At 32.4% G+C, this 15,502-nt stretch overlaps 1 protein-coding gene across 2 annotated transcripts in view; it reads left to right on the top strand.

Annotated features, from left to right (window-relative positions):
• Positions 1 to 15,502, top strand: part of LOC121981446 — a 57,892-nt gene that overhangs the window by 33,268 nt on the left and 9,122 nt on the right. For both annotated transcript variants that reach the window (XM_042533969.1, XM_042533970.1), the window contains one exon: positions 13,474 to 15,201. In XM_042533969.1, coding sequence (XP_042389903.1) covers positions 13,633 to 15,201 — 1,569 coding nt within the window. In that variant the 5' untranslated portion in view covers positions 13,474 to 13,632. The remainder of the gene's footprint in view (positions 1 to 13,473; positions 15,202 to 15,502) is intronic.

Raw genomic sequence — 15,502 nt, 5'->3', positions numbered from 1 at the left:
CTTAAACAGATTGCCAAATATCAAAAGAGGTTGTCCAGTATAACTTTGGGTTTTGATTTTTAGGCAAAGGGTTTGAGTTAGATCTTGTTGTATATTTGATGTGTGTGCTTGAGTGTATAGAATATACATAGAACTTGGAGAGCTTATTGGCATGATGTGGCCAAAATGGTATACTCATTGAGATTAGAAAATGATGGTATGAAACTTATGAGTGACTACAAGATGATGAGTACTGAGTTGGTACTAGAGCAACTCAGGAACATTGACGTGGCATGGCTAGGTTGGTAACTTGATGGCTCGATTTCATGAGGCAAATTGAGGGCTTGTTAGACGAGGGACATCAAAGCAGCGAGGAGGACAGACGATGAAGGTGGACTCTATAAGTGAAAGGGTGAAGGATAGCATGTGGAGTCATGGGCTCATGCGTAGCTGAGGAACCAAGTAAGCTGACTTGAGATGGCAAATGAGGGAAGTCAAGTTGTTACGATAAGACTTTGGTGAGTTGAGTGTTGAATGACCTGTATTCATATGGACGAGGGTATAACTCAACATAAGCTAACTAAACCTTAGAATTGTTCATAATCGAGGTCAATAGTCGATTATTAATGGACAAATTGTGACTTGGAACCCAATATCCAATATGACATGAAATTGACTAATGAAAAAGGGAATCGATTGATAAATCAAAACCCTTAACTTGTGATAAACTAAGATTTGTGGTTTTGAGTCGTCGATTGATGTGGATTCAAGTCAACTGAAGGAGCCAACAAATATAATGGTTTTATTAGGGGTTGAGTCAACTGTGCAGTCGATTGATGACATTAGTCAATTGATATTGAGAGGTTGACATGCCAATCAACTGCTAGGTGACAGACAAACTTGTAGCAAGAATTCGAAGGCTATAAAAGGAGGGGTGGTGGAGGCTTTTAAGGATAGCGAAATAGAATTGGTCAAGTACTATTAGAAACCTTATGTTCTTTGAGCTTTTCCTGTCGTTTATTTTTGTAATACTTGTGCATGTAAGAGTTTTTCTGCCCTTTGTAGTTGATTAAGGAGAAAGATAGTGACTTTCTAAGAGTGATCTACTGATTGATCATTGGCTGTGGAGTAGGAGCCCAAGGCTGCCAAACCACATTAAATCAACGAGTTTACAATATAAGTGAGATTGTGTTTATGTTTTATTTCTGCTGCTAATTGTTTATGTTTTTTTTCTACTATTAATTGTTTATATGACTTTACCATTTGAGAGTCACGCTTGCAAGTATATAATCACTATTCACGCCCTCTAGCTCAGTCATCCGGGTCCTGACACTTATTTCCTTTAAATATACATTGTGCATTTAGAATTAATGAAAATAGAGGATATGATATTAACTATTAAATTGTTTTTAATAGGAGGATTATTTTCATATTTTGTTTTTCGTTTCTCCTATAACACTGTTGATGACAAGTTGATTAACAAGAGATAACATTGAAATGTGAAACATGCTTAACTAATGCATAACTACTTATATTGTAGAGTCTTAACTTTCTAATTGAAAGGGATGTAATGCCAATTCATACAAATAAGTTTTAATCATTATTATCGATTTGATTGTAAATCGCTCAACTTCCTATTTGTGATGCTTTCTTTAATGTTCACCAGTTGTATGTGAGATGCATTTATAAGGTGGATTGGATGTCATTCACTCTCTATCTATATATATTTTCTTTGTATTGATATATATATGATACATTCTATATTGAGTGGATTGCATGAATTGCAAGTCATTTACCTTCTATATAGAACACATCATCCATGGGTGGATCATAGGTCGTTCACCCTCTATATTATACATAATATATATTATATTATTGATTTGTAGATGAAATAAGAATATAAAAGAGGAATCAAGGTTTAAAATTTCAATCCATGTCGAAGTTTTGGTTTATGACTAAAATGATATGGTTTCGATATTGTCTTGTGCGATATGATTTCGGTACTTTTTAAAATATAAAACAAAGTATAAGATTATAAATTATATTATATTTTAAAATTATATTATAAGATTAAGAATAATTTGGTTCAAAATTTAATCAAAATAATAGTATATTTTATAAGATTAATTATATTATATTTAATTTTTTTGGTATCTTTATGGCAAAAAAAATCTTCGTTGCAAAAGGAAAAGAAAAGATTCTTTTGAATTAGGGAAAACAAAAAGGAACATGAAAAGGTAAGTAAATAAAAAAATGAATGAATGAAAGAGGAAAGGAAGGAAAAAAATAAAATAAAGAGAAAGGGAAAAAGGGGGAAAATAGTGAAAGAGAAAAAGGAAAAAATTAGTAGAAAAGGAAAGAAATTAATAGGAAATAAAATAAATATGAAAGGGGAAAGTAATCATTTAGTAGGAAAGGAAGAAAAGGGGAAAGAGGAAAGGAAAAATGGGAAAGAAATGAGTAGGAAAGGAAAATAATTAATAGCAAACAAAACAAAAGGAATGAGATTAAAGAAAGGGGGAGGAGAAAAAAAATATCGCAAGATGGGTTGGCGGTGGGCTCTGTGAGATGGCAGCAGCCTTGCTTGGTGCTGCCATGAGGCCAGTGTCGGATATGTGATTTTGGGGCATGAGGCGAGCACAAAAAATGGTGCCCTCAAAGTTTGACATTCATATATTTTTCAATCAATGTAAATATAACCACATTTTTAATTCTAAAAATAAAAGATAAAAAAATATATCATCCAAAACAATATGTCATAAGCAAATATTAATAAAGTCAAAATGATCCAAACAAAATATAAAATTCATCTTCCAAACCAATGTATGTCACTTGAATATTGCTCGCCTCGCAGTTTTAGAAGCAAAAGTATTGATTAAGTTAGCATAATCAACTTTCTCAACCACTTTTTTTTTGATAGATAGCATAGCCAAGCCATTTAGTCTTTCTTGCAACATAGTTGATCGGAGATAAGTTTTGATCAATTTCAACTTGGAAAAACTCCTTTCAGCAAATGCAACTGTAACGGGTATAGTCAGCAAAATTCGATAAGCAATATAAGCATTTGGATAACAACTATCCATTTTCTTCAAATAATTTAGCAGATCAATCGCTCTTTTTGATTCTCTTGGTAATGAGTGTCTTAACAACTTTAGTTCTAAATATAAATCTGATCCATCAATATCAGAGTGTCCATCATGTGTTAAAGACTCTTGAAGATTGACACATGAGTGTAAGAGACTATCATCATCAATAGACTTCAATCTCTCCAAACTAAATAAAAATCCAAATGTTTCTTCATATTTTTGAAATTGTTCAAACCGAGTTTGAAGTGAAGAAAGAGCTTGATCAATTATAAATAGGAAGTAATTAACTCGAAAAGATTCTTTAGGAGACTGGGTTACCTCTTCACTATTGACCTCATCAAATTGTCTCTTTCTTCGAATGATGCGTTTTTCTCGAAAAATAAGTTCAATTCCCATTTCACTTGCAATATGTTCAGCTTCAATTAATGCTTGATCAAATCCAGATTCTCTAAACTCTTGGACAGAAGAAATAAGTTCTTTTAATTGTCTAATAGCAATATCAATATCCATATTTTTAGCTTGGAGAAACTTACTAACAATGTTAATATCATATAACAACTTATACCCAATTACCATTCCAGACACGAACTCAAAATTCTCAAGTTCAAATGATGCCAAACCCTCAGCTTCACTCTTTATTTTTGAGTCATCAGAAATGTTTGCCAAATCAATAAAAGCATCTCGTATTTTCGAAGTTTAATCTTTTATGGGCTTCACGCTTTCAACATGGCTTTCCCATCGTGTTTGTGATAGTGGCTTGACTGAAAGACCTTGCACATGATCTTTGAAGATTTGCTACCGCTTGGTAGAAGAAGAGAATAATGAATATATGCGTTGTATTACACCGAAAAAGGGCATTGCTTTAGGGCAACATTTCACCATATCACATAATGTGAGATTAAGACTGTGACATCCACATGGAGTGTAGAAAGCTCTAGGATTAATTTCAAATAATTTACTCTGTACACCCTTATGTTTTCCTTTCATATTAGATCCATTGTCATATCCTTGATCTCTTATATTATCAATGTCAAGTTCGAGATTGTTCAAAATATTTTTAAGCTCTGTAAAAAGCCCAAGTCCTGAAGTTTCATTAACTTTCAAAAATCCAATCCAAAATTCTTCAACCGCTATTGCATTTTCTGAATCATCCACACATCTAATTACAAGGGACATCTACTCCTCGTGACTTGTATCTGGAGTGCAATCAAGTATGACAGTGAAATATTTTGCATGTTTAATTTTTGCAACAATTGAACTTCTTACTTCAGCCGCCAACATCTGTATCAATTCATTTTGGATTTTAGGTCCAAGATAAATGTAATGAATTTGTCTTTCTTGAACACGCCGAAGGTGCTCTTCCATTATTGGATCAAATTCAGCAATCATTTCAATTAACTGCAAAAAGATTCCATTATTCTCAACATAAAGCTTCTCATTATCTCCCCGAAGTGCGAGTTATTCTTCGCAATTCTTTGCTACTTGTATATTTTCATCAATTATCTTTTTCTTTCGAAGTCTTCTTTCTAATTCAATCCAACTAGTCGTGCAATCAATATGATCTTTACTAGTTTTATGAAGGCCGAGACATCGATTGATATTCTTCCAATCTTTGTATCCTTCGTCAGCTAGATGGCCAAGTTTCATTACAAAATATCATCATATCTTCTGTCACTTTTCTCACCATTTGGCAATTGCCTCTTATAATGTGATGTATTGAAGTGTCTGTCGGTGTTGTCAAGAGGAAACAAAATATCATCATATCTTCTGTCACTTTTCTCACCATTTGGCAATTGCCTCTTATAATGTGATGTATTGAAGTGTCTGTCGGTGTTGTCAAGAGGAAACAAAATATCATCATCTTTTCTAGGACCTCTTTCAACTAGAAAATCCCTAATATTTTGCATTTTGTCCCAATTTCTTGGATCATCAACATCTAAAGGAAACAATATCTCTTGATTTATATCTTCATCATTGTTATTTTCGGGCATATTGACTTCAACTTTATCATTTTCATATTGTTTTTGGTCTTCATTTTGAAGTTCATTCAATTCACTATGTTTCTGATCATTCAACTTATTATCAATGTCATCCTGATTCAGTTGTTCAGCTACTTCCGTCATCCTGATTTAGTTGTTCAGCTACTTATTAAGACTTCCTACTTGGCTTTGAATTAAAGCTTCTTCCTTTTGCTTTTTCTTCCTTTTTCCGCTCCAGACAATTGTTTTCTTATAGGAAACATGTTTGCTAAAAGGCTAAATATTAATCTGCAACAACAGTTCATAGATTAAAATAGTTCCAACATCTAAATGCATGAAAAATTCACCAAATCATAATATGTAAATACCATCCTGCTAAATCATACTCAAATTTTTATCTAATCTTAAAAACTATGGAGGGTTAATCATATTCTTCGAGCACCCCCATTCAACTAGTAAAGAAGAAAAAAAAAAAAAAGTGATAGTAGATTCAAAGAACTAGAGAAGTAAAGCGCCATCTCAAGAGAACATAAATAGAACATACTGTTGTATCTTCCTCTTTTCCTTCCATTGTCTTTAAAATCTACACATACTCTCCAATCTCAAGCCCTAATTTATAAAAGCCATGGTAAAAGAGACATTGAAGAGAACAACTGGATGCACAATGTATCAGAACCACTAGAGTCGAGATGCAAGGTTTTACATATATTGTTAAGTTGGAAACGCAGAAAAACAAGCAAGATGCCATTGAAAATTCAATGCCTATATATTGATTATGAAAATTGTTAATTTACAGGTGATGAAGATAGTAATTTTCATCAAATGACTTGCAAATCAAACCATTCATGAATAGTATTTATATTTGCCATTTTTCTTACGTTTTGGCAGCCAGCAGCCTGCCTTCCTTTTCCAATAGCAGCACCAAAAAGGAAAATTAAAAAGGAACCTTGAAATGAACAAAACGAAAAATTTTAGGGCTCTGAAAAATTTACTTCCAAGCATGGCACAAGATTCAGCAAGAACACAACTCACCGATCTAAGAAGTAGGAGAGGAGATGATCAAGAATAGTGCGAGCGATTAAGTAACTGCAACTCAGATCGCTTGTCATCGCTGAAATCTTTAAATTTGATCGGGGCAAACTGCAATAATGGGGGAGGGGGAGGCCAAGTCATCAAGGTGAGCGGAAGAAGGTGAATCGGCAATCGTCGATGGAGCAATAGCAGTGACGCAGAGCCGTAGAGGTAGAGCTGATGGCGAAACGGCGAAGGCGGCTTGCAGCACTTCTGCCATTGCAGAGGGGCGAACAGGATGTGGTATACGGAGAGGAGAAGCAAGAGCGTTTAGGACAAGAAAATAAATAAATAAATAAATAAATAAAACTATATATATATATATATATATATATATATATATATATATATATATATATATATAATCTACTGCGCTACGTGCACAGTCGTGAACTGTGCGTGTTGCGCAGTAAATCAGATTTCATTGTTTTTTTTTATTTTTTTAAATTTTGAATTAAAAAATAATTAAAATATATTTTTTAAAATTTTATTTGTAGAGTTCAGACTTCTTAATTGGGTGATAATTTTTAAGCTAATTTTCTTTTTTAAGATTTTACCTTTAGGGTTTAGGTTTCCCAATTGGATTATAGTATTTAGTTAAAAGAAAAATTAAAAATGAAATAAATTTAAGTATTTACAGAGTATTGTAATATGTTGAGGGGATATATTAATATATTAGGGATTTATACAAGGAAATATTAATTTTTTTTTAATTCAAAATTTCTTTGTTTTTTTATTTTTTTTTAATTTTGAATTAAAAAATAATTAAAATATTTTTTAAGATTTATTTTCTAGGGTTCAGGCTTCCTAATTGGGTTATAATTTTTAAACTAATTTTTTTTTTTTAAAATTTTACCTATAGGATTCAGGCTTCCTAATTGGATTATAGTATTTAGTTAAAAGAAAAATTAAAAATAAATTTAAGTATTTACGGAGTATTGTAATGTGTTTAGGGGATATATCTATGTATTAAGATTTTATATAAAGAAATCAAAATCTTTAAAATAAAATAATTAAAAAAAAAAGAAGAGAAAGTTGATATGCTGCGCAACGTGCACAGTAGCGTCACGCAGCATATCACAACTCTCATATATATATATATATATATATATATATATTATTTTTAAAATTTTGGTGCCCCTAAAATTTGTGGGCCCGAGGCACTTGCCTCACAATTTACATTAAAGGTCCGGGCCTGCACGAGGCCACCGTGGCCTAGCGACTTCATGGCCTTGCTTGGCTGTTGCGAGCTTGCGGAGGCCTCGCGGTATAGCACGGAACTTTAAACCTTAAGAGGAATTATAAAAAAATTGATAAAATTATCTAAGAGAAATATATGAGCAAATTTTAATAAGAGGTTAATCAAATTAAATGGTCAAAAATGACACCAATGATTATTTATTGTGCTTTGGATTTATTGTATGGGATATTCTCACACTCATTTTGTATTTCATGTTTTTGGAGTTCTTAGCTTCCAATTTGTTTACTAGGATATATAAACATGTATTTGTGGCATTCCCTCGGAGGTTGCATTTAGTTTCATTTTCTATTGCATTGTATCCTGCTCTCATATTATTGTAGTTCACACATGGCATGTGAAGTTTGCCTCTCGGTAGGCCTAGCTCATGGTCAATATATGCTCCCCTGGAAGGTGGTATAGTCCAATGTGTTCAACACAATCACCACTTCCTTTATGCCTAGAGATGGAAGTGCTAACATTGACATTCAATCAATTCAATTTGCTTTCCATAAAATCACATATATAAGTAGAAGTTCCATTAAATGGAGGGTGGAAAAAAGAAAGAAGAAAATCTGAAAGTATGTGAGAGAACATTATCTGCAGGGTAAGCATGGGATGTGCTTTCTTTGCTGGTCATCTTTGTAATGAACAAAAGGGCTTTTCTTTCTTTTGTTTAGGATTGGCAAGAGGATGGTAAAACGAGAAGCATTTTCAGACCTATTAGCAATGACGATCTTGGCATCATGTCTTTGAAGCAATTACAGATTCCCTATAACAAACTCGTAGTTGAGGGCTATTTGTTCAGACAATAACACAATACCTTAGATTTCCTGAATAACTAAACTCTTAGGTATTGTGTTATTGTTCAACACAATAACACTACCTAAGAAAGGTATATGTTTCCACATAATTATCATACTTGATCTAATTTTTCATTTGAGAGAGCTGATCAAGAACCAAGAGAACATAGGAGATGGAAGCTCCTATGCATCTCTTTCTCAACTCAGTTTCAGTCAAATAGTTATTAACTTTTGCAACAATTTTAAATAGTTACCATATTTACTAGCTATAATGTTCAGACTCTTCATCTACCCTCTCCATTATGTTTTGTTGTTTATATTAGTTACTAGCTATAATACCTGAACTTTTCGTCTACCTTCTCCATTCTAATATTAGATAATCCTTTTTTGGATCCAAAACATTACCATTAATTAGGTGCAGAAGCTTTTTGAAATAAACATGGTGGACATATCCACATTTGTCTCAGGTATTCGTACCTAAGTCCAAATAAAATAGCTTAGTAATTTTTTTTCAGTCATTAATTCTTACTATTTTATTATTTTCAAATTTAACAAATAGTAGTACCTTAAGAATCTGATTAATTTTTCAATTCCCATTATCCTTTTCCACATGTACTATATATTGTTTACATTGCAAGGTATCTTTATAGGAATATAATCTTCATTATAACTTTAACTTAGTGTAACCTTTCGCCTCTATTGCAGAAATTTAGCATAAATCATCTTTATTTTTTTCTTTGTTTTATTATTAACTTGATACAATCTTGGTTTGCATCTTAAAATTGATCTCTCCTTGTTAATTTTAGCTATTACATATATTGCACGGAAACACCATCACTATGGCTAGATATTTGAGTCCGCTGATTGGTATCAGTAGAATGAAATTCGATTGAGCTTTTGTGACTTAGTGTGTAGAATGGTTTTATTTAAATAAACTTATATGGGGTTTAATTCTAAATGGTCAACCGAACCCCTACCACCACCAATGTTATTGTATATAATACTATCGCTTAAATACTATTATGAGTTCCAATGAGTACCAATAGCATGGAGGTTGAGAGTACCATCTTAGGATCATCTGTATTGTGTCATACAAGCTGTATATAATAGGCTAGCACACTTTTGTATGACAAGTAAATCTAAAAATTTGGTGAACATGCCTTTATTGTCAACACTACCTACCGCAAAAGAACTTTCTAAACTTCATCTTGACAGTAAAATTGTAACGTCCCTAATTTTTATTTTTTTTATTATATTTCCAGTATCGATTCATATATAATTGTGGACGTCACGAATCATAATTACACTTACAATCATAACATACTCTTGATTTAACTAAGGTACTCCAGTAATTCATAACATACAGTGGAAACTAAACTAATGAGTCTTTGGGTTGTACTGCCGCTGTCCCGAGCTTACTCACTTGTCAATGCCCCTACCTCATTTGTCTTCTTACCTGAAATAGTTAAAATTTGTGAGGCGAGAGACTCAGCACATTCAAATCATACTATCCATTAATTAGTTCCTATATCCATGTATCCTAATGGGAACCGTACCTATCTAACTCTGCAAGGTATTTTTCCTAGCATACGCTTACTAAAGCATGAATGTAAACATACTGTGTGCAAGAACATCCTCATGAACATAATGACATAGACACGAGCATGAGCATACATGAACATAATCACAAACATATATGGACATAACGTGAACATGAGCATAACACAAACTTGAACATGAATCTAACCATATACATGGCATAGCATGAATATAAACGTAGCATATCATGAACCTAAACATATACATAGTACGACATGAACATGAACATAGCATATTGTGAACCTAACATATTCATAACATAACATAAACTCGAACATAACATATCATAGACGTAACATATTCATAGCATAACATGAACTTGAACATAGAATGTCATGAACTTAAACATATACATAGCATAACATGAACATACACGTAGCATATCATGAACCTAATATATTTATAGCATAACATGAACATAAACATAGCATATCATGAACCTAAACATATACATAGCATAACATGAACATAAACGTAGCATATCATGAATCTAACATATTCATAGCATAACATGAACATAAACATAGCATATCATGAACCTAAACATATGCATAACATAACATGAACATTAACATAACATATCATGAACCTAAACATATATACATGAACAAACATATCATGAACCTAAACATATATACATGAACATGAACATAGCATATCATGAACCTAAACATATATACATAGTACGACATGAGCATGAACATAGCATATCGTAAAATCTTTTTAAGGCAAGGTTGGATCGTTGACAATGATTAGCTATCATCATATAGTCGATTGATCAATCTTAGCTATAAAACCATGGTACCAGGCAACGGGACATCAGCAACCACTTTTCTGTTACTATGCCTTGGCCGATAATTGGCGGGGTCTCCAGCAACCCTTTTATGCCATGACCTATGGAAATCTGGTGTTGGGCTTCCTCTGGCGCCTTGGCCCGTAAACGGGGTCTCTCTGGAGCCTTTTCCCTTACAGTATTTCCATCAAATTATTATCATTTTGTCACAGTTAACTTATCTGATATTAGGCTCCCTCTGGGGTCTTTTTTCATAAACGGGCTCCCTTTGGGGCTTTTTTCCTCACAGTATCCTCATTAAATATTATCATTATCATACTTATTTTGTTACTATCAACTTACCCGATATTGGGCTCCCTCTGGAGCTTTTTCCCTCACGATATCCACATTAAATCTTTATCGTTATCAAAAGTATGATTAGGATTATAGCTTATCAAACCTATAAAATGATTGAGTGCATAACATGTTAAATCCTCAAATCCGTAGCTACCATGTATTATAAAGTTGTCAAAGCATGATTATTGTTATGGCATATTAAAACCTAAAATCTTGAACTGTCATGTGTGATATAGTAGTCAAAAGCATGATTAATGTCATAGCATGCTAATCCTAGTATCCGAATCTAGCATGTACCACAAGATTATCAACATTCATGATTTAATTCATAGCATCCAAACCTTAAATCCGAAACAACCATATAATCTATAAACATTATCATGATAGATGTAAGAGGGAATATAAACATCCACCTAAACCTAGATCATATTAAGGTATCATAATAAGACATAAGAAGAACATGAACATAAATTTAAACCTAAACTTAGAATCCGAAATTCACACCTATATCTTATAATGTTATCATGACAAGAAATGGGAAGAAACCTAAACATAACCTAAATATAAGCATGAAATTTCATGGCATAAACTTAAGCGTTGATTTAAACATAAACCTGTGCATAAACATAGCCCTAAACTTAAAAATCCAAAATTCACACATACCTCTTTAATGGTTAACATGATGTGAAGTGAGAAGAAAATAACCATAAACCTAAACCTAATCTGGGATTAACATGTAACCTATAAAGTTATCATGATGAGAGGTAAGCAAAACATAAACATAACGCTAAGCTTAAAATCCGAAGATCCCCTAAAAGTCCAAACCAAAACTTCACTTAACCTCCAAAGGTATTGACCATGTGAAGGATTTCATGACATGAAACTACCAAAAACAAAACTAACAAACTCACAAAGTTCTCCAACCATGGGGATTTCATGGCCTCCTAAAACCATCAAAACCAAAATAAAAGAGAACTAAACATACATGGATTTAAGGAACCAATAAAAACATAACATGGGAAGAACATGACTTCAATCTTTAGCTACTAACTCCCTTCTTAGTCTTCCTTTGGAGCTCTAGAACCGTTGGAGAAACAAAGTGGGAGGGGAGCCTTCTTAGGGACGGCGGCAACATCAAAGGTGAGGCTTTTGAAGGTAAGGTTTTTAAATAGAAGAGGGAGCTTAGGACTTGGTCTATTAATTGCATTAATTTCGTACATATTTATATTCATATACTAATTTCATATTTATACATATCCATGTATATATCACATATACATGGTAATATATATAATTCATATTATAGTTTCTTAATACTAAGTCATTGCATTAAATTTCATAATTATATATATATATATATATATATATATATATATATATATATATATATATATATATATATATATATATATAGGATGATAATATTGTAGTTCTTAGTTATTTAATTGCATTAATTTCGTACATATTTATATTTATATACTAATTTCATATTTATAAATATCCATGTATATATCACATATATATGATAATATATATAATTCATATTATAGTTTCTTAATACTAAGTTATTGCATTAAATTTCGTAATTATATATCCATATATATATATCACATATACATAGTAATATATATAATTCATATATTACAATATTATAGTTTTTCTTAATTTTATTATACTAAGTCATCAATTGCATTAAATTTCATATATATATATATATAATCTTATATTTTTATTAAATTATATATTTAATATTATATATAATATATTACTTATGTTTTATTTCTATATTACTTAGATGAATAATAAAATTTTATACACATAGGTTATATAAATACTAAGTCTTTATAAATTTTTATATATTTATGTCCTACTACTTTATTAAAATAATTGATTGATCTAAATCCCATAATTGTAGGCTAACTTAATTAATTTGAAACTATATACATTAATAAATTCTTAATTAAATCGACTGAATCCTCTTAATTAACTATTGAGTTTTCGGATACTACAAAAATTTAATCCTCTACTCCTTCATGTTTACTTACCAATTCTTGTATCTTCAATAACTAACACTCAATTTGTTTTTGATTTAAACTTTATAATATTACATATAGATAAACAAAACCTGGTTTTATTTATATTTCAATTGGACGAGATCACATTGAAGGGGAGCCTTGGCGCAACGGTAAAGTTGTTGCCATGTGACCAAAAGGTCACGGGTTCGAATCCTGAAAACAGCCTCTTGCAAAGAGTAGGGTAAGGTTGCGTACAATGGATCCTTCCCGGGACCCCGCATGGCGGGAGCTTTGTGCACCGGGCTGCCTTTTTTTTTTTTTGGACGAGATCACATTAAACTGGTTGGTAACTGGTTACATCTTTAGCTGCTTCAAGACTGGAAAGATTGAATTTTCTGTTCTCTCAATAGCATAAACTGGATAATATCTGGTTTTTGTAATTACGCATGGGTATGGAAAAAATTATGTAAATAAGTGCTTTTTTTACGTGTTTCTAAGGTTACATTGTTTTTTGGGTTGCATTAATTAATTAATTATTCTCAAGCTTGACTGCATTATACTGATTAATAATGTAGGTACTAAATATTGTTGAAAAAAAATCTGGTGTTGAGAATGAAGCACAAAAAATCTCGATAGGAAACAAGTCAGCAATGGTGGCTGTCATACATATTGAAGCATAAATTTTATTTTGGAGGAGTCTTTTTTTTGTATTCAGAAGTGGTAGATAGACTGAGATGAAGAATTTGCTGAGTGAAAAATCAATGGCAACACCAATTAAGATTTTGATGGCCAATGACATGTCTAACGAAATTGAGTTAAAACGGAAATCTCATAGTGTTGTTGCCCAACTGATGGGAATTGATACCATGAAGCTGGATCAGCAGCAAGTCTCCGTCCATACTAAAAGAAAGTTGCAGGATAATTGTCCATCGACAACTACCTTGGCTGGAAAACTTAAGGTTAGTTGCCAGAAAGGCAAATTCTGCAATGAAATGTCCTGTAATCTTCAGCATTATATTTATGACAAGATTGAGTCCAAGGATGCATGTGAAATATTACATAAACCATCAGGAGATATAAAAAACCAGTGGGGAAATTGTATCAAGGACCTGAATAAGAACAACAAAAAGGCCTATGTAGAGAATTTAATGGAAGGGAGTTTTTCTACAGAAGAGGAAAGGATACTCCATTCCAAGGATTTTCAAGATGCCCTTAGAATTGTCTGCTCAAACAGAAAATTATTCCTAAAAATCCTTGAAGGTCCAGATTTCATACTATCTAAGCACATGAGAAATGCCCCTATCATTCCAGTTAAAAAAAATCACATTTCTGCATTTAAGCCATTGCGAAATTTTGAGAAGGGTGAGAATGTGGTGACAACAGAACGATATCCATCCGCCAGTAATAATTCTGATTTTACTCAACTAAAGGCAAAAAATGTTTCTCAGCAAACCAGGATAGTGGTCCTAAAGCCTAGATTTGGTAATCATCATGTCATGAAGGCCAAGGTGGCATCTCCAATGACATTATGTAAACTTCTAGAGCAAAGTGGATTTTTTAGAGGCTTGCAAGATAGGGGAGCCTTACAACCAAGATCTGAAAGTGAAGTCTCTCAACAGAATCTAAAGAATGTAATTTCACAGAAGTCAGCAGTTGTAATGGAAGCCAAGAAGCAAGCTTTGGAGAGACAGGCTTCCTTACCCTCTAATGGAAGCAATAAAGAACAAATTCGAACACATAGATCATCATTCTCATTAGGTCAAATCCTTGCTAATACTGTTGTAAAGGAAGCTGAGCATACTAATAAGTTTATTCCTAGAAATGGATCCTCCTGCAATCCAATTGATGAATTGAAGTTATCTACATCATGTGAAACCTTTGGGAAAATTAACAATATCGAAAGGAGCTCCCCTGGTAATTTATCAAGGTCAAAGAGTCTGCCTATCTCATCCTCATATGAACAAATTGGATCAAATACTCAATCATCCAAATTCTTGATTAGTAGTGCTATTGAGCGAAAGAAGGAAGTAAAGTCTAGGAATGATAAGACATTCAAAGAAAAGATCTCAAGTTTTCTCTTTTCGAAGATGAAGAAATTTAGTTGTGAAAAGTCTGGTTCTCCTTTCTCGGAGGGGTTCGATAGCAAATTCCATTCTTACAGTCCTGGTTTTGCAGTAAAGGGAAGTGTACAGTCAGTAAATCCTCTGAAAAAAAATTTGCCTTTGGGAAGTCCACAAGTATATTATGAAGAAACAAGTGGAAATGCAACTTGTCCAAACCCAATAATTGACGCAAGGAAAAGAGTAAGTTTCTCCTCCACTTCCATAATTCAGATTTCTTGTTTTTGTATTTTTACAAATTTAGAATTTTATTCATTTTTAATTGCATATCATACTATAGTCAATAGTCAAATGTGAGAGTGAGTTGTACCATTATGTTGTGATAATATTGATCAGATCCTTGCCTCGCACAAGACATTCAAATAGGACCATAAAGCTAGCATCCACATCATAAAAAATATAATTTGTTTGAAACAAACCACCCACATCCCTGCAAGAAGATGCATCCATCCATCTTTCATTTATTAAATCCTCATGCAAATTG

The sequence above is a fragment of the Zingiber officinale genome, chromosome 5A (genome assembly GCF_018446385.1).
Source record: "Zingiber officinale cultivar Zhangliang chromosome 5A, Zo_v1.1, whole genome shotgun sequence".
In the NCBI taxonomy this organism is placed as follows: domain Eukaryota; kingdom Viridiplantae; phylum Streptophyta; class Magnoliopsida; order Zingiberales; family Zingiberaceae; genus Zingiber; species Zingiber officinale.
Note: the sequence above shows the minus strand (reverse complement) of the source record. Positions and strands in the feature narration are given on the sequence as shown.